Here is a 19,998-nt window from a genome sequence, read left to right as displayed (position 1 = left end):
GGATGCCTACCCACCCGGACTGGTACCCATGGAGACCACTGTCCAATACAAGGGAAGAACGAAGCCACCGTATCAGGGACTCTTTCATCCCCAGGCTCAGCCGGATCCGATTGTCCAGAGACTGATGATTATTGGCCCATTTTGCCAGAATCTCCCTTTACAGGGACCTCGTATGGAACTGTGCAAAAGGAACTGCCTCAAAATTAGACACCATCAGGCTCAGCACCCGCATGCAAGTCCGGAGGGATGACCATCTGCTGCAAAGCAGGAGACTAATTGCAGCCTGCAGTTTCTGGAGTTTGTCCAGAGGAAGAAACACTCACAGAGTCAGACCTAGATAGTCCAGGTTTGTGGACGGGACCAGAGCAGACTTCTGAAAATTCAGAATCCAGCCAAACTCCCTCAAAGTTCGTATGGTGATCTCCAGGTTTTCAACCAAAACAGTAGGAGACTTCACTCGCAGAAGGAGGTCGTCCAAGTAGCCCAGTACCGCGATCCCCCGCTAACGTAACAATGCTAGCACCGGGGCCAACGCTTTCGTAAATACCCGAGGAGCAGAGGCGAGACCAAAGGGTAATGCCACAAACTGATAATGCTCCTCTCCCACGGCAAAGTGAAGGAAGCGTTGGTGAACTACCACATATTGGAATGTAAAGGTAAGTATCCTTGATGTTGATAGAGGGGAAGAAAATCCCCCTGATGCAGGGATGCCACCACGTGCGAATGGACTCCATTCTGAACGTCTGCACCCGTGGAAAGCAGTTTAGCGCCTTGAGGTCCAGAATTGGATGCACATTGCCTTGCTTCCTGGGAACTGTAAGCAGATTTGAGTAAAACCCCTGAAAATGTTCTGATGTCGGGACCGGGACAATTACCCGTTGAAGAAATAGGTCTTGCACCGCCCCAAAAAGACTCTGTAAGCAGTCCGGGGACAGCTGCAAGTTGAAAGGAAAGAACCTTACTGGAGGGTAAAAAAAAACTTGATCTTGAAGCCAGACTGTATGACTTTGTGGACCCACTTGTCTTGTACCAGGGAAGTTCACGGGTCCGGGAACCAGCCAAGACGTCCCCCCATCCCTGATACAGGTGAGGGCGCACCTTCATGCTGAAGGAACCTTGTCCACGAGTCTGAAGAAGCCCGCTCTCGACTTGCCAGACCAAGTTCGCTTGGATCCACCAGAGGAGGCCCTGAAAGGCTTTGATCTCTTGTCAATGGCCCCAAGGGATGAAAAAACCTTCTTGTGAGCTGAGAAAGATGTAGGTGTAGGATGAGGGTCCTTGCCCTTACTAGCATGCGGAAGAAAGGTACTCTCCCCCCCCCTGTGAGACCCTTAATGATGTCATCCAGGGTAGCTTAAAAAAAAAAAAAAAAAAAACCTTGAAAAGGAAGATCAGTCCAGGCCTTTTTAGGAGACTGGTCCGCAGACCAACATTTCAGCCAAAAAATACGCAGAAGGACCACTGCTGAAACAGAGAGCCTAGCAACTAGGGGAGCCGCATCATAAGAGACTTCACAGATAAAACTGCAGCCCCTGGATCAACTGCTCTGCCTGCTCAGCAAAGGCAGGGGGGAGCTGCTCCCCCTCCAGGTCACGGCGTAAAATCTTAGCCCACTCGGCCAGAATTTGCGATACCAGCCTCAGTGCCGAACCAGCCACAGTGTACACATTGCGAGCCACAGTCTCCGCCTTCCTGTCAGCCTTAAAGGCCGGAGACTCTTCAACCGGAATCATGGTTGCCTTGTTCAATCTGCAAACCAGAGGGTCCACCACCCGTGGAACAGTCCACTTTTTAAGAAGGGACTCCTCATAGGGGACTGCATAGCAAAACGCTTAGAGACCACAAGGGGACGTTTTGGTCATTCCCACTCTTTAGCGAAAATCGGATGGAAAAGGAAACACTTTGCTGCTCTGGATGGCTTGTGAGTGCCAAATGGAACTGACACCTCCGTCGCAGCTTCAGCTCCGTCCTCCATCTTTAAGGTTGCACGCGGAGATACAATCAGTGCGTTCACCAGTGCCTTTTCGTGCACAGCTACAGTAGTGGAGGAATCATCCTCACTTCCTGAGAATTCAGGGAGTGTGGTCGCAGACCCAGCAGAGTGACCCACGTCCACGGCGGCCAAATCAGATTCAGGATCTGATGAGACAGATGAGGCCAGGGGGTGCTTTTTTGCTAGCCCGTCACCCAAAAACCACCTCCACCCGGGACACAAAGGACTCCAGGACCGCCGTCAGTAAAACACTGCAAAGGGACAACCCCCACCGCGCTGGCAGAACCACCTGGTTGCCAGGCAGAAGCACTAAGCGATCCTCAGCAGAGAGGGAGAGAACCCCACCAGACTCCCTACAGCAGAAACTGGCACCTGAAGCCACCAGGATAGTCTGCACGCCACGTGCGGCTATCAGGAAGTGAAAAGATCAAGGAGGAGACAGATGAAGCAGAGGAAGGCGGGGGGGGGGGGGCGCTTTTTGCTAACCTGTCGCTCGAAAACCACCTCCACCCGGGATTTAAAGGACTCCAGGACCGCCATCAGTTCATCAATGGATGGTGGGGACCAGGAGGACCCCGAAGCCTCTGAGAGGGGATTAGGTGGGGAAATGTGCTCCAAAAACTCAATGAATCAATAGGGGGGCCCCATAAAAAAATGGTATAAAAAAAAAAAAAAAAAAAACACAACGCTGCTAAGGGACACCCTCACCGCTCCGGCAGCACCACCCAGTCGCCAGTAACAGAGCACCAATCGATCCTCAGCAGAGAGGGAGAGGACCCCACCAGACTCACCACCCAGCAGAAGCAGGCACCTGCAGCCACCAGGATAATCTGCACTCCACGTGCGGCGATCAGGAAATGAAATGATCCAGGAGTCAGCAGCTGGGGATGAGGAGGGACTCCCACCGCCAAAATCGCCACCCAGAGGGCTCCACTGTCATGGCTGCCGCTATTTTCAATGGCAAACCACCGCAAAATGGCTGCCGGAGTACACAAAAATGGCCCCCCGTGCATTAAGCACACAGGCTACAAGAAAATGGCGGCACCACAAGGCTCCCAGGGCCCCAGGAGGGATCCCCAGGCTTTAGAAAATGACACAGGAAGAAAGGGGGGGCCTGGCAGGACCCCCCACCAGGTACAGCCTCCCCCCCTACAGCTGATCGCCTGGCTGCGGGCAGTGCACCCCCCGTCCCCTTTGCCAGCACAGCACCCTGCCCCCACCCCAGGAGGTTGACCAAAACACCCCACACCCCCAGCATAAGTGAAGAGGGGTAGATGAAGGGGCAAGATGGCCGAAAGGGACCACCAACCAGATGAGGGGGGTACCTAAAGGGAAGGAGGGGGTCCGACCGTCCCATGGAGGGGCCCACGTCCACCCCAAAACACTCTAAGTGGAGAGGGGGGACAGTTACTTACCATACCTGGAACAAGGCGGGCGCCGCTTCCGACACAACCTCCTCTGCATCTAAATGGGGTGCTGTCGGCCAGGGGGGATGGCTGCGACTCGGGCCGAGACCCGGTCGTATGTGACCTTGTGAGGCATTTAACTCGCAGGCCAGAACTTGTAATTCAGTTTTCAAAGGAAGTTTAAGAAGGCAAAACAAAAAATGAATTCTATGGCCTAGAATTATTTAATACATGATCCTTGAAGCAATGCCATTTCTCTTTCGTTCACTGATGAACACAGCTCCTGATCTTCTTAACCATTGGGTTATACTGCTCCCTACAGGAGTAGGACACTAGGCCGAAAAAAAAGTCTGGCTAGGCCTATGGGCAGTCCCAATGGGTATACTCCCCCCCCTCTCTACTATAGGTACTCAGTTTTTTTTCTGCCTAGTCAGGAGCTGGCCGCTCGGCTCCTCATGATGTAGCCCTGGATTGTGTTATCAGAGCGGCCGGAAGTCACGTGACAGACCTAAAGACCCTTCTCAAAAAGGTATTTAGCAGGCATGGTTTCTAGCAAGTAGTTATATAATGCAGGATAGGAGATTAAAAGAGAGGGGCTAGCAGCAAGGCAATGGTTTAGGGTTACAAACTCTTTAAGTCTTCTGTACTAAACACAATTCTTACAATAGGTTTTCTCTGTGGCAATGCGAAAGTTATATAAAACTTTCATTATGTTAAACTAGATTTGGATAGAGCAGTGAGGAGACAGAACCCGTCCGGATTTTATTGCTGTCTATGTCCCTGAGATATTCAATCTATCGGTCCTGATCACTTGGGAAAATGCAGTTAAATCCACAAACTTGAGTTGCCACCAGAAAGAAATGGAGGAGAAAACTTCCAATGGGGACACTTCCTGTAACAAAAAAAAAAGAACATTGGAAAGATATCCTGTCACTTCCAGTTGAGTCGGCCAGACAGAGAATGAAGGGAAATGTTCCCAAGACATAAATGGCAAAAAAAGTCAGTTTTTTACATTAATGAATCCCTTGCCCCCACTGTCTCCCCATCCCTAAACACTTATTTTCCTCCTGTCACGAGTCCAGCGCCCCAAAGGCTACAGTACAGCTCCTGCTGCTCTCAAACTTCTATGAACAGAGAGCAGGAGTATGGCTTACCAGCACTGTGTGTGTCTATGGATGCACACAGCATGGTTTGAAAGTGCTTCCACAAGGGTGTCACCATCGCACACAGCTCGCTAAGCAGGCATCAGGAGCAGGGACAAGCTTAGTGGTGGACTCTAGGCAAGGGACTGCTTTGGTAATATCTTTGCGTACAGCAGGTAAGTATACCCTCTTTTTTAATTTATAAAAAAAAAAAAAAGTTAGCTTTTAATATCACACTCCCATGCTCTACCAAAAAAATAAGTTTTGGCTTTAGATATACATCAGCAAGAAGCGAAAGTTTTCTGACCTACATCAGTTTTCAGATGATTTTATTTGTGTCTGGACTTGCTCCTTAAAATGATTATACCTGGCAACACCTCGGGATAGCAAATCAACCTAAACTAACACAAAATTCAATCCAATGGATGTACTACCTGATCTGGCAGCATATATGGTTTTTTTTTTTATATTTACTCATGAATTAGCATAGTTATAACCTATACAATTCACTTACCTACAAGAGAAATATATTACGAGGTACAGAATGATTTCCATCCTCTGTTAAACACCTGATGTACAAACCCTGCTTTGTCACTGTCATTGATTAATTGCTGTACACTTGAGAATACAAGCTGATATTTACTGAGTGGTGGCATTCCAGCAGACACCTGCTGATGTCAAAATATGTTGGCCATTACACAACAAGAAGCAAACCTTGTTTCAAAGCACAAGTGTGCCATATGGACACTCTTTCAATGATAGTTTTACAGATTCCCAAATAAATGACACGCTGTTCAGAAGAGTGAGAACTAAAGCAGACCTACTGCCAGGCAAAAATGCACACCAACACAAAAAAAAGAATGCCCACCTATTTATCAAGAAACCAGACACTGAATCTAAATAAGAACAAAAATAGTTATATCAAACCCACTAATAAATGCTGCCTAAAGTGTTACTAAACCCACAACAGTGAAATCAGTCTGTATATGCAGTGCGTTATACTCACTAAGGGTGTAAAAAGGCTGTTTGATCCTGTCTTCTCTGATCCCCCTCTCTTTTACTATACCTAATCCATCTGCTGATAGTACAGAGCCCTAGGACGCACTCTGCACATGCTTAATTTGGTGTGTATTACTAGAGTGTTTCTTTTTTTCTTGGGAGGGTACATGTGATCAGCAAAGGGCCAATCAGCACTGTCCAGACAAAGAGTCAGGGGTCCTGCAGCTTCGGGACAATCAGGGGAGAATAAAAACTCCTACAAGCTTTAACTAGACACTGATAGAAGTCACAAGACTGCTACATACTGCTGATGAGAAAAGGTATTTAGCAGTTTATATTTACTAAAAGAATTGCATTTCAATGTCCCTTGTGCTATGGGAGACCAGATATAGTAAATGCAGGGTCCTGGGTTTAGGAATATTGCTTAGCAGTATAAAATAAGCTTTGTATGATCTGTTAAGCACCAGTCACACTAGTGTGATTTCAGATGTGAACTGAGTTGTGCAGAATCACATGGCAAAGGAAATCACATTGTTTTCAATGGTACCTGTTCACATTAGTGCTACTTAGCATGGTGCGATTTTGGAAAGGGTTCTTGTGCTACTTTGGTGCGCACATTTTTGCCCCACAGAATGTACACACCACATCCAAGTTGCACTTCCTAATCGTACTGAAAGTCAGATCAAAATCTGATGGCAGCAGTGTGAACCAAGCATTAGAATTCTATTGCTGGAGGGTGTCATTTATGTACTGTTCTTGTGCAGCAGGATTTGGATACCAGGATTGGCATGCAGCATATGACACTGTGGAACTTTGGAATTCCTTAACTTAAAAAAACATCATCAGTGCTTTGTATCAGGATTATACCACTTTGCTGGATTCTTTAAGGCAGACAGGTCAAACTCAGATAAAACAAAAACCAAATTAAAGGAGATGTACAGCCGAAGCTCATTTGGCTGTACATCTACTATGGATCACAGAATGGCAGACGGTAGACGGTATCTCGATCTGGTACTTCCGGTCACGGCCGAAAACCGGAAGTGACGTCACCCCGTTCCTCCTGACGCGTTGTGTCACAGCAAACGTGACTTTATCAAGGGAAAAATCTTGATAAAGTCACGTTTGTTGTGACGCAACATGCCGGGAGGAACCAGGTGACGTCACTTCCGGTTTCCGCCCGTGACCGGAAATACCAGATCTGAATACCATCTGGGGACCCTGCGGTCGCCTATAATCTACTGAATGCAGCGTTTTCAAATTGTGAGTTTCTATTGTTTTAAATAAATACTTTATATTGATGTACTACACAATGGAGTTCCCTATTGTCTTTTCATGAGCGGAGTGTTGTTGATAGGGAGGATCCTTTACCTTGCTAGAAGCTACCCATTGCTTGAACGGATCTTACCATCATCTCTGGGGAGGACTAATATTACTTTGGGCCGTATCTGATTGTGCGATTTTTACTCTGTATTCAGGTGAGCGGCCATTGCACTTATTTGGTGGTGAACAGTTGCTGGCATATATATATATATATATATATATATATATATATATATATATAGGTCCTGAATCCATCGCAATTTGACAGCTCTGGCTCTCTGTAATTTGTGTGGGCTCGCACAGCACAATTTCTCTCAGTGATTCCTGGCTCAGCGCGACCCACTCAAACGCAGCTCGCAAACCCACCAGTGGATCCAGACCTACAGTTTGGGAACTCCTGGGTTAGCGCATTGGTTCATTTTCTCCATCCTGAAGTATATAGCTGCACAATTAGGTTGGGAAGTATAGTGTATAAACTAGAGAACAGATGAAGTGAAATTCATTTATTTTAAAGCTGAATTCCAGGTATGGATATTATTGCATAGTGACACTGGACCAACTCAGACCACCGTTTATATGCATATGTCACACCTGTGGGACATGAATCACTGTGGAAGCAAAAATTCACTGTAGTAGTCAATAGTTTCAGTGCCGAGCAGCTGCCCTTGCACAGTACCTACAGGGGGGGGGGGGGTCACTCCTTCAGCACAAGTGCAATTCAAAGAATACCTTGCATTTTTCTTAATAAACAAAGGGAGTTCTCTGTTTCGACCAGGTGGAAAGGCAATCTCCACATCATTTAATCAAATAACACCTCTGCAAGGTGTTGTGTGAATGGCACTTGAGCAAAGCAACCAACCCCCTGCTGTGCAGTAGGACAGCTACTTGGCATAGTACCCAGAAGACAGCTGCATTCAAGGTAATAGCAGCAACTACTACAGTGATTTTCCTCTTATGACAGTCCCACAGGTATTGCACATGCATACTTACCTAGGCCAGGGCTATACCAATGCAACCATGTAATAAAATCCATATCTGGAAGTCAGAGCTTTAAACTACTGAGGGTCATATATTTATATATATATATATATATATATATATATATATATATATATATATATATATATATATATACACACACACACTATAATGTCAAAAGTATTGGGACACCAGCCTTTACATGAACCTTTTAATGGCATCCCAGTCTTAGTCCGAAGGGTTCAATATTGAGTTGGCCCACCCTTTGCAGCTATAACAGCTTCAACTCTTCTAAGAAGGCTGTCCACGTGGTTTAGGAGTGTCTATGGGAATGTTTGACCATTCTACCAGAAGTGCATTTGTGAGGTCAGGCACTGATGTGGACACGAGAGCCTGGCTCGCAGTCTGCACAATAATACATCCTAAAGGTGTTAGATCGGGTTGAGGTCAGGACTCTGTGCAGGACAGTTAGGTTCCTCCACCCCAAACTCACTCATCCGTGTCTTGATGGACCTTGCATTGCGCACTGGTGCGCAGTCATGTTGGAACAGGAAGGGGTCATCCCCAAATTGTTCCCACAAAGTTGAGAGCATGAAATTGTCCAAAATGTCTGGATATGCTGATGCCTTAAAAGTTCCCTTTACTGAAACTAAGGGGCCAAGCCCAACCCCTGAAAAACAACCCCACAACATAATCCCTCCTCCGCCAAATGATTTGGACCAGTGCACAAAGCAAGTTTACAGGCTTTCTGGTTTGTGCCCATATACTTCATCACACATCATAGAGGGTCTCTAAACTAGCATGCAAATGCCTTGTCTATAAGTAACAGGCTGCTGGAAGCAGAAGATTGAAGCTGCCCCTCATTTGTATACATAAAAAGACCCCGCCACTGTGGAAATGATCAGGAGGCTTGAGTTGCCGCATAAACCAAATTTGTACTCTGCTCTGCAGTCATCTAAATTCTGTAATTATATTTTATCAGCCGTTAGAAAAATAGCAGGATATGGCAGATTACAAGACCTAAATGGTTTGTAAACCCTTACATATGCCTAATGAAGTAACTGACCTAAGGTGATACACAGAGAACAAATCCTTCCACATAAATTGTTCCTTTTCATCTCTAGTCTTTTCTTCTCTACAGCCATTCAAAGTGCTGAAATTATACAGCTTGTCTGAGAGTTCAGAAAAAAGGGGGCAGAGAGCTGAAATTACACTCTGCAGATATCTGAAAGCTGATTGGGGGGAAGGGACATACCCCCATTTACACAGCACACAGAAACAAAGCTAAGGCTGTCAATCAGCTGGAGCTCCTCCCCCCCCCCCCGTCCCCTTTTTTCAGTTGTGGTGTCAGGAAAACTTGTCAGAAGTGATTCATGCTTATAGCAGAGGAACAAAGCAACAGAGGTAAATGACAGTGCTATAGACTGAGACAAGTACACACTATAGAGCAGGGATCTCCGAGCTATGGCCCTCCAGCTGTTGTGGAACTACAGGTCCCATGAGGCATTGTAAAACTCTGACATTCACAGACATAACTAGGCATGATGGGAATTTTAGTTCCTGAACAACTGAAGGTCCATAGTTTGGAGATCCCTGCTATAGAGGGATATGATTTGTTCAGATTGAACGCCCAGGGTTTACAAACACTTTAACGTCACATTTTTGCATATGTTCAATTTCCTAATGCTCTGTTTTTTTTAAAGCTTTGTTTCCTATTCATTTACAACACACCGCTTTTAACAAGATTTGACGCTTAATATTCATACAAAGGCCAAAACATTTTTAAACACCCCCTCAATGTTACTCAACAAATCCAATAATTTGTTTAACCGTGGCCTCTACAAAGAACAGTAACAAGAAAAGCGTATGTTTCTTGTTTCGAAGGCAATGTGGACATTACAAACACGAACACCCTCTGTTAGCATTACCACAAATCACATTTTCCAGCACATTGAGACCCAAGTTTAACAACCCCACAATTTCCATTTTATCACTGCATACAACAATCTAAAATGATCTCATACAACTGAAAAAGTATCACTTAGAATTGACAGAGCACCAGTCAACCAATACCAGATCACCTTTCACTGATGTGACCTTGGTCCCCTGAAACCTGATTGACTGTATGTTACTATGATCATTGTAATGCTATGATCAGTTTCTAGCGTTCTATGAAATCTTTGAAACACTGCATAAGGTGTCGGCACTACAGAAACTGGAGGAATAATAATAATAAAAAAAAAAAACACGCTGTCTAAAATGAACAGTCAAAAGTGAAAACCGTCATTAAAATATTGGGTAAAGCATCTCCACAATTGTACAATTGAGCTGCCTGCTGCACTTAAATAATAATGGCATTGAATAACATTCTGTAGAGAATTTGTTACTTCACATAAAAAACAAAAAAATACAAAGTATGAATAACATTCTGTAGAGAATTTGTTACTTCACATAAAAACAGCAAATACAAAGTATCTATTGTATAAATTGGCTGTTAATGTTTGCATTGCCACAATAACCACCCATAACCATTTATACACTGTCTACTCCGCATTAGAAGTTGATAAGGGAAACTCGGAAACTCAGAAGTTACCATAAACAAGTCCCACACACAGCCAACTAAAACTGAGCAGGGTTAAATTGTGTGAGCAGAGGTTACCTGTCAAAATGATCCACAGATGCAGTGTTATGTAAATCCCAAGTTTTCCTATAAAAACTAACCCATTCAAGCCTCCTTACTTGTCCTTTAAATTGTGAGGCATATTGATTGACCAATAGGATGTGTCAGGGAAGGCACAGCCAATCTTAATCTTCAGAGGAAAAGCCAAGCTTTGGATACAACTTCAATTGCTTATATCTACTAATCAATTCAATATGCACTCTTCAAACAAAATAAATATTAATCTTGCTTAGGCATTCTTTTCATAATGTGCTCAGATTTAATTGTAAAGGTTTACATGTTCTAAATGTATTCAGTATATGCAATGACAATGCAGAATGTGGAAAAAAAAAAATCATGTATGATGCAGGAAATTGACTACCAATTGAACTCTAATTAGTTAACCATAAGGACTGCATTTGGCACAAAGCTCTTACATTAAACAATACTATAAATTCCTCATTGACCATACCAAGCATGCTGCATAACTTTGTGTTGGCTAAAACTGTATATCCATGTATACACAGGCAAAGTCACACTCAGGCACTGTGCAGCTACTTGAGAGCCCTCTAGTTTTAGGGGTTAATTTACACAAGACAGGGATGGGCAAGTACTGGAACCCCCTCCTGCTCTCCAGCAGAGCTTGCATCTAGGGCAGATGAGAAGTAGGAGCCATTCCTCACAATACTCTAACTGTTCCATTGGTCTACAGAAATTAGGTTGTACGGAGGGCACCACCTTTGTTGCTGCCAAATGTGTGGATATGCATAATTGATTTTCCATTTTCTTATGGTGTTCTCTGTACAATACACATAGATCATGATGAGTTTGTGGAACAAAGGCTCTTCTCCTACATCTGTCTATCTGGGGACCATGAGAGAAATCAGACAGCATCTCAAAAGATACTTTTCATCTACATCTATTTATCTATGGACAGTGAGAGTGATTGGAGAACATCTCAAAGGCTACTCTTTCCAAACATCTAGCTATAGACCATGAGGGAGTTCAGAGAGCATTCCGAAAGATTCTCTACACCTACATCTATCTATCCATAGACTATGATAAGCATCTTAAAGGCTACTCTGTCCCAATATCTATGAACCATGAGAAAGTTCAGGAGAGCATTCCAATGGCTGCTTTTTACCTATATTTATTTGTCTATGAACCATGAGAATGTTCAGAGAGCATCCTAAAGGAATCTCTTCATCTACATCAACAACTGCGATAGAATTTGGAGAGCCTCCCAAGGCCTTTCCCAATATCTATGAACCATGAAAAGGTTCAGAGAGAATTCCAAAGGCTACTTTTTACCTATATTTGTCTATGGACCATTATAGAATTCAGAGAGCATCCCGAAGGATTTCACCTATATCGATCTATGAATGGTAAGAAAGAGTTTGAAAAGCATCCCAAAGACTTACATTATTATTCTATGGACTGTAAGAGAGTTCAGAGAGCATCTTAAAAGACTCTCTTTAACCAAATCTATTTATAAACTATGATAGAATTTGAAGAGCTACCCTTCCCCAACATTTATCTATCTATGGACTATATGTGAGCTCAAAAGGCTGCTCTTCACCTACATCTATTTACCCTTGGACAGAGGAATTTAGAGACCATTGCAACTGCTATTTACCTACATCTATTTATCCATGGATTGTGAGAAGGTCCAGAAGGCATCCCAAAGGCCACTTTTTACCTATATCTGTCTATGGACCACAAGAGGGTTCAGACAGCATCCCAAAAGGAATCTCTTCACCTACATCTACTTATCTAAAGACTGTGATAGAGTTTAAAGAGCATATCTTTCCCAATATCTATGGACCTTGAAAACATGTTCAGAGAGCTATATCTATTGGTGAGGAGTTTGGAGAGCATCTCAAAGGCTGCTTTTCACCTACACCTATTGATCTATGGGCTGCGAGAGAAGTTAGAGGGCATCCCAACTACTCTTTAGCTACATCCTTCGATCTATGGACTGTGAGAGAATTCAGAGGGCATCCCAACTACTCTTTAGCTACATCTATCGATCTATGGACTGCGAGAGAATTCAGAGGGCATCCCAACTACTCTTTAGCTACATCTATCGATCTATGGACTGCGAGAGAATTCAGAGTGCATCCCAACTACTCTTTAGCTACATCCATCGATCTATGGACTGCGAGAGAAGTTAGAGGGCATCCCAACTACTCTTTAGCTACATCCTTCGATCTATGGACTGTGAGAGAATTCAGAGGGCATCCCAACTACTCTTTAGCTACATCTATCGATCTATGGACTGCGAGAGAATTCAGAGTGCATCCCAACTACTCTTTAGCTACATCCATCGATCTATGGACTGCGAGAGAATTCAGACTGCATCCCAACTACTCTTTAGCTACATCCATCGATCTATGGACTGCGAGAGAATTCAGACTGCATCCCAACTACTCTTTAGCTACATCCTTCGATCTATGGACTGCGAGAGAATTCAGAGGGCATCCCAACTACTCTTTAGCTACATCCATCGATCTATGGACTGCGAGAGAATTCAGAGGGCATCCCAACTACTCTTTAGCTACATCCATCGATCTATGGACTGTGAGAGAATTCAGAGTGCATCCCAACTACTCTTTAGCTACATCCATCGATCTATGGACTGCGAGAGAATTCAGAGTGCATCCCAACTACTCTTTAGCTACATCTATTGATCTATGGACTGCGAGAGAATTCAGAGTGCATCCCAACTACTCTTTAGCTACATCCATCGATCTATGGACTGTGAGAGAATACAGACTGCATTCCAACTACTCTTTAGCTACATCCATCGATCTATGGACTGCGAGAGAATTCAGACTGCATCCCAACTACTCTTTAGCTACATCCATCGATCTATGGACTGCGAGAGAATTCAGAGGGCATCCCAACTTCTCTTTAGCTACATCCATCGATCTATGGACTGCGAGAGAATTCAGAGGGCATCCCAACTACTCTTTAGCTACATCCATCGATCTATGGACTGTGAGAGAATTCAGAGTGCATCCCAACTACTCTTTAGCTACATCTATTGATCTATGGACTGTGAGAGAATTCAGAGGGCATCCCAACTACTCTTTAGCTACATCCATCGATCTATGGACTGCGAGAGAATTCAGAGGGCATCCCAACTACTCTTTAGCTACATCCATCGATCTATGGACTGTGAGAGAATTCAGACTGCATCCCAACTACTCTTTAGCTACATCCATCGATCTATGGACTGCGAGAGAATTCAGAGGGCATCCCAACTACTCTTTAGCTACATCCATCGATCTATGGACTGCGAGAGAATTCAGAGGGCATCCCAACTACTCTTTAGCTACATCCATCGATCTATGGACTGTGAGAGAATTCAGAGTGCATCCCAACTACTCTTTAGCTACATCTATTGATCTATGGACTGTGAGAGAATTCAGAGGGCATCCCAACTACTCTTTAGCTACATCCATCGATCTATGGACTGCGAGAGAATTCAGAGGGCATCCCAACTACTCTTTAGCTACATCCATCGATCTATGGACTGTGAGAGAATTCAGAGTGCATCCCAACTACTCTGTAGCTAAATCCTTCGATCTATGGACTGTGAGAGAATACAGACTGCATTCCAACTACTCTTTAGCTACATCCATCGATCTATGGACTGCGAGAGAGTTCAGAGTGCATCCCAACTACTCTTTAGCTACATCCATCGATCTATGGACTGTGATAGAATTCAGAGTGCATCCCAACTACTCTTTAGCTACATCCATTGATCTATGGACTGTGTGAACGTTCCAAGAACATCTAGAAAATATTCTCTTTACCTACATCTATTTATGGGGCATCCCAAAGGCTACTCTTCCCCAACATCTATCTATGGACTGTGAGAGAGTTCTGGGTGCATCCCAACAGCTCTCAACCTACATCTATTTATCTATGGACCGTGGGAAAGTTCAGAGGGCATCTTAAAGGCTACTTGTGATCTACATCTATCTGTACACAGTGAATGTACAGTGTTTGTACATGGCATGTAAATGAAGAAGGGAAAGGGGGGTGTCTAGAAAATGGTTCCCACACAGTAGTGACCCTTTGATGACTACTCCCAACACTGGTCCCAGCATATAAAAAAAACCTACAAAAGTGTATAATTTTATTATCCCCAGTAATATTAAACAAACACGTTGGCAAAGATCAAGCTCTTAGAACCCCAGTGAACAATAACGGATCCTGATGTACTGGGTTTTTCAATCCCCAAGGAAGGAATACACAGCCTACTTGGCATCAGATGATCCTATGGCAGCGAGATGAGACTGATCCTATGGCAGAGAGATGAGACTGCAATTCTATCATGGTTCTAGAATAGCATTGCCTAACAGTGATAAACAAGATCTCCCCCTCCTTTATATCCTAGTGATATAGGATTGTGTAGTCCTAATAAAAGTGATGACATGAATGAGGAGTTCCCATAGATCTTTGCTAACCATGCCAGGGATGATCTGTGGAGAAGGTGCTGGATGGCTGTCACTGGGCACCATGGTGAATCTGTCAGGGCAGCACCTGTACCAATCAGAGGGCAGAGCCCTTGCTATGACTCCCCTTGTACACAGTACAGCCAGGCTGGGTAACAATGGCAGTCTTCCCCCCGGTCCTCCACCCCTAAGCCGCTCACCTTCTTGTGTTTCTCCTGGTAGGGTAGTGCCAGCCAGGGCATGTCCTTGAGGAAGAGCTGCCATTTCTTCTGGTCGGGGTCGGAAGAGATGAAGACGATCTCCAGGCGCTCCCTTGTCTTGCAGTAGAAGTCAGTAAGGCCGGGTAGCAGCTGCTGACAAGGGGCGCTCACCCCACAACCAAACAGCAGCCCTATAAGAGTGACCCGGGAGCATAGAGACTGCACATCCACCTCCTCCCGTTCCGCCGTCACCAGCTTCTCCCCCAGCAGTTCCAGCAGCAGCCCGGACTCACCGCCACCGCCCCGCTTCTCCCCTTGCGGTCCCGACATTCTGCTCGGCCCTCCCCGCTATGGCTCCTGGACAGGCTCGGGCTTTACAGACGCGCTCCCCGGCGGCCGGGAGGGGACGAGCCGCGTGCGCCACACGAGCTGCGCCGGAGTCCGGGCTGCAATCAGCCGATTGGCTGCGGCCGAGAGAGCCGGCTGCACATGGGCACAGGGAGAGAGGGGGAGGAGACCTAAAGGGGGGCTATGTGTGTGTGTGTGTGGGAGAGAGTGCCACCTGGGTGCCATAGGGGGAGAACTGGGTGTGGGAAGTGGGCCACTGCTAGACATTCCTCTGAACCTGGATTATCAGAAACTCTATCCCAACATTCCTTCATTGCTTTATGGTTTTCCATCTAATGACACATTCCTCACCCCAAAATAATACAAATGTAACCACTTCTGGACCCCAAGATTTCCCCCCTTAATGACCAGGCCATTTTTTGCGATTCAGCACTGCGTTACTTTAACGCACAATTGCGCGGGCGTGCGACTCTGCACCCAAATAAAATTGGTGTCCTTTTCCCCCCACAAATAGAGCTCTGTTTTGGTGGTATTTGATCACCTCTGCCATTTTTATTTTTTTGCGCTATATACAAAAAAATTGACAATTCTGAAAAAAAAAACAAAAAAACAATATTTTTTACATTCTGCTATATAACATCCCCCCCCCCCCCCCAAACAAAATTAAAAATCAAATTTTTTCATCATTTTAGGCCAATTTGTATTCTGCTACATATTTTTTGGTATTATAAATCCCAATAAGTGTATATTGATTGGTTTGCGCAAAAGTTATCGCGTCTACAAACTAGGGGAAATATTTATGTCATTTTTGATTTTGTTTTTTTGTACTAGTAATGGCGGTGATCAGCGATTTTTAGCAGGACTGCAACATTGGGACAGACAGATCGGACCTCTAACTGACATTTTTGACACTTTTGGGGCAACCAGTGACATTACTACAGTAATCAGTGCTAAAAATATGCACTGTTACTGTACTAATGACACTGGCAGGGAAGGGGGTTAACCCAGGGGCGTTCAAAGGGTTAAGTGTGAACCTAGGGGGCAGTGGCGGCTGGTGCATTGGGGCACAGGGGCGCTGCCTCCCCTATCCATGCGTCTAATCTTCATGCAGGGCGCCGGACGCATGGATTCCAATGGGGTTTTTTTTTTTTTTAAGCACATGATTATAGCCAGAGGCTCTAATAGGCTTCAAAAAAGGGTGGGCTCGGGGCGCAGAGCACTGCACCCCGAGCCCACCCAGTTGTGTGACAATAGCTAATGATTAGTTGCTATTATGACACGGATCCTCCTCCCAGCCAATCAGGAAGCGGGTCCTGAGACCCGTTTCCATATTGGACGAAAGGAGAGGCCATGCTATTAGCAAAGGAGGAGGGAGGAGACGCAGGGGAAGCCGCTGCCACCGCTGGGAGAAGCCGCCGCCGCCTGCTCTCCACTTCAGTACAGGGTGAGTGAGCTGGCAACGGGGTGGATTGTATGGTGTGCGAGCGAGCTGGTGTGGTCCGGGGGGGTGTTGATGTGGACTGTCTGCCGCCCCCCCCCGGTCCATGGAGCACCAGCCGCCACTGCTAGGGGGTGTTTTCTAACTGTGAGGGGAATAGGATTGTGAAATCAACACAGAGACCTGTGTTCCTAAATATGAGGAACAAGGGAGCTCTGCATTGATTCCTGAGAGAACAACCATTGTTCTCTCTTCACGGGGAGCGATCACAGGTGCCCAGCGGCAATTGCGGCTGCCGACCCTGTGGTGTGGCTTCCTCGCTGGCGATTGGGCGCGCGCCCCCAGAATACAGAATACAGGTACGGCGATTCACGAGAACCCGCCAGGGGCGGCTGGGCGGCAAGTGGTTAAGCTGGATACACACTATACAATCTTCTTTGGATTTTTTTCCTTTAGATTTACCAAAACCATATATGAGGTAACAAAATGAGGTTGAAGGATTGTAAGAGGTGCATGAAAGTCAGCCAGCCCCCAGTCTGATGTACTCACCCTCCAGTCTGTCACCAACCAAATAAAACCTGTCTCTTGGTACAAAGAACAGGGGTTTAGTTGACACACATTTGCAAACGCATGTGAAAGCTGCAGAGCCACTTCACGGCACCCTGTTAAATCTGCAGTCCTAATACTCTTAATTTAGTGTCCTCACACTGGAGGCACATGGCCGCTAATGGGTGGATCCCCATATTATTGTCCACATTATTGTCCAGATATTCATAAACTGGAGCGGCTCTGTAAAATCAGCCAACACCAGACTTTAGCTGTTTCTGGGCCACAGTAGAGGACAAGTAAGTGTACTCCTGTGACCCAGTAGAGAAGTATGGCCAAAAAAAGCTTTGGTGACACTTCTCTTTTAAATAGCAACTTCACTTCTTTTCCAAAAAATAAAAAGTCAGCAGCTAAAGATACTGTCGCTGCTGAATTTTACCAGACAGGTACTTACCAGCTCATGGAGTCCAGTCATGTCTTCCCTGGAGCCAATTCTTCGACAAGCTTCATGTCCCTGGTTCCATCGTTTTGAATGTGGGAGCCAACTTGGACCTCCCCATTACGCACGCCCAAGATCACTATGAGACTGGTTCATTAGCCTCCCGGAGCTTGTGATGCATCCCAGGAGATTGCTGAGGGTGTTCGCCCTAGATTACCTAGGTGAGCATTAAGGAAGTGGGAGCTGGTAACTGTCAAATAAGGCAGGCACAAAAAAATTGTCACATTTTTTACAATCTGACTATAAGACTCCATTCACACTTGTGCGACTTGACCAAAGTTGCATGACAAGTTGCACCCCATGTTTCCCTATGAGTACCGTTCATATTTGTGTGACTTCAAAGTAGTTCCTGCACTACTTTGGTCTGACTTCCATGCGACTTGAGGTCCATAGACCTCAAGGTAAACACTCAAAAGTTGCACCTGCATCATATAGATGTGATTTTGAAGCGACTTTGGATGAGTGCAAAAATGAAAAATTCATTAGGTTTTTTATTATCTAACGAATTCCAAATTTTCAGGATGATCGAAATTTGAATTGGTTGAAAACTGATCAACTGATTAGAATTCTGTATGAAGAATAGCTGGTTGTTAAAGCCTAATTCCGGCTTCGGGGGTGAATTTTAGATAAAAATACCCCCGGGACAGTCAGGGCTAGTACATTCCACAATGGATAGCCTCTGTACTGTCCCGGGTCGCACCTCCTTTTTAGAAGAAATACTTACCTTTAAAATTTCTTCTCCAGCGCTGCCATCTCAGGTGTGGGCAGCTGAAGCCAGTGCATCCTCTTCTGCCTCCTCTTCGGTGACGTCGGAGTCCCAGAATGCCCTGCACCGGCCCCGCTCATCACTTTCGGTGCAGTCGCGGCATCCCTGCACAGCTTCTGGGCATGCCCAGAAGCTGTTTAGCAGGGAATGCCGCGCCTGCACCGGAAGTGATGAGCGGGGCCGGTGCAGGCGCATTGACTCCTGGGAGTGATGACGTTCAGCTCCCAGGAGTCATCGCAAGCCGGAAGTGACAGTACAGGCCACGGCCACAGAGGGAGGAAGTGGAAGGAAGGTGAGTATATTTTCTTCAAAAGCAAGGTAAGTGAACAAAAAAAAAAAAAATTCGGGAGCATCCATTTGTTTTTCAGGTGACCCTCAGCAAGCGGATGGCCCAAAATCGATTTTGAGGCCGGAACTCCACTTTAAGGAGCGGGCCTGGAAGCCTTAACAACCGATGACTTATCATCTGTCAGTGAGTTTCTCCACTTATAGCTGAATGTAAAACTATAGAATGCTGACAATAAAAAAAAAAAAAATGCCAAAATGGTGTGCCCCCCAAAATCCATACCAGACCCTTATCTGAGCATGCCGGGAAAGGGGGGACCAGTGAATGTGAAAACCATACCAGCCCATATGCCCTCAACATGGGGGGGGGGTGCTTTGGGGTGGGTCCGCACCACACCATGTTAATGCCAAAAAATATTAAATATTTAATTTCAAATATATATGTGTATGACAATTTAAAACAGTTTATTGATAGTAATTATTTATATTTACTCTGTATCACAAAGGCTGTTTTATTTTTTTAACATGTGACCAGCAGCAGAGGAATACAAGCTCCTCCTGCTTATGTTTCCTTGCAGGCAAGCTGAGAAAGAGTTGAGTAAAGTGACAGCTATATATGGATTATGAATAAGGTACTTAGATGTTTTTTTTTTTTTTATAAACTAATTACAGTTATTAATTAATTTAATTTAATTAATTACTATATTGTTCTCTGCCTACCAGAGAGCAGGACCTGTTAGTGAGGTCTGCTCATTGTGCTCAGAGTGCAACTCATTCTGTCTGTAGAGTGTTTCACACTGGTCCAATAGGGAGGCATATTGGACAGTGGGAGGAAACCTGACAAATGAGTGCACAGGTGTTTGATACAGCCCTGGTGATTTGGCAGAGGAAAATGCCTCGTTGCATGCTGGGATACTGTATAAAAGCCAGGAGAACATGTGCTCGAGGTCTTT

At 45.2% G+C, this 19,998-nt stretch overlaps 1 protein-coding gene across 1 annotated transcript in view; it reads right to left on the bottom strand.

The window, feature by feature from the left end:
• Window positions 1–15,665, bottom strand: part of NXN (nucleoredoxin) — a 251,864-nt gene extending 236,199 nt beyond the window's left edge. Inside the window, exon 1 of the mRNA XM_082244826.1 lies at window positions 15,164–15,665. Within this exon, the coding sequence (XP_082100952.1) occupies window positions 15,164–15,493 (330 nt within the window). The 5' untranslated portion in view covers window positions 15,494–15,665. The remainder of the gene's footprint in view (window positions 1–15,163) is intronic.
• Window positions 15,666–19,998: the final 4,333 nt, after the last annotated feature.

This window comes from Pelophylax lessonae, assembly GCF_965119305.1.
Source record: "Pelophylax lessonae genome assembly, chromosome: 2".
In the NCBI taxonomy this organism is placed as follows: Eukaryota; Metazoa; Chordata; class Amphibia; order Anura; family Ranidae; genus Pelophylax; species Pelophylax lessonae.
The sequence above is the reverse complement of the archived record's forward strand: the minus strand, read 5'-3'. Positions and strand labels throughout refer to the sequence as shown.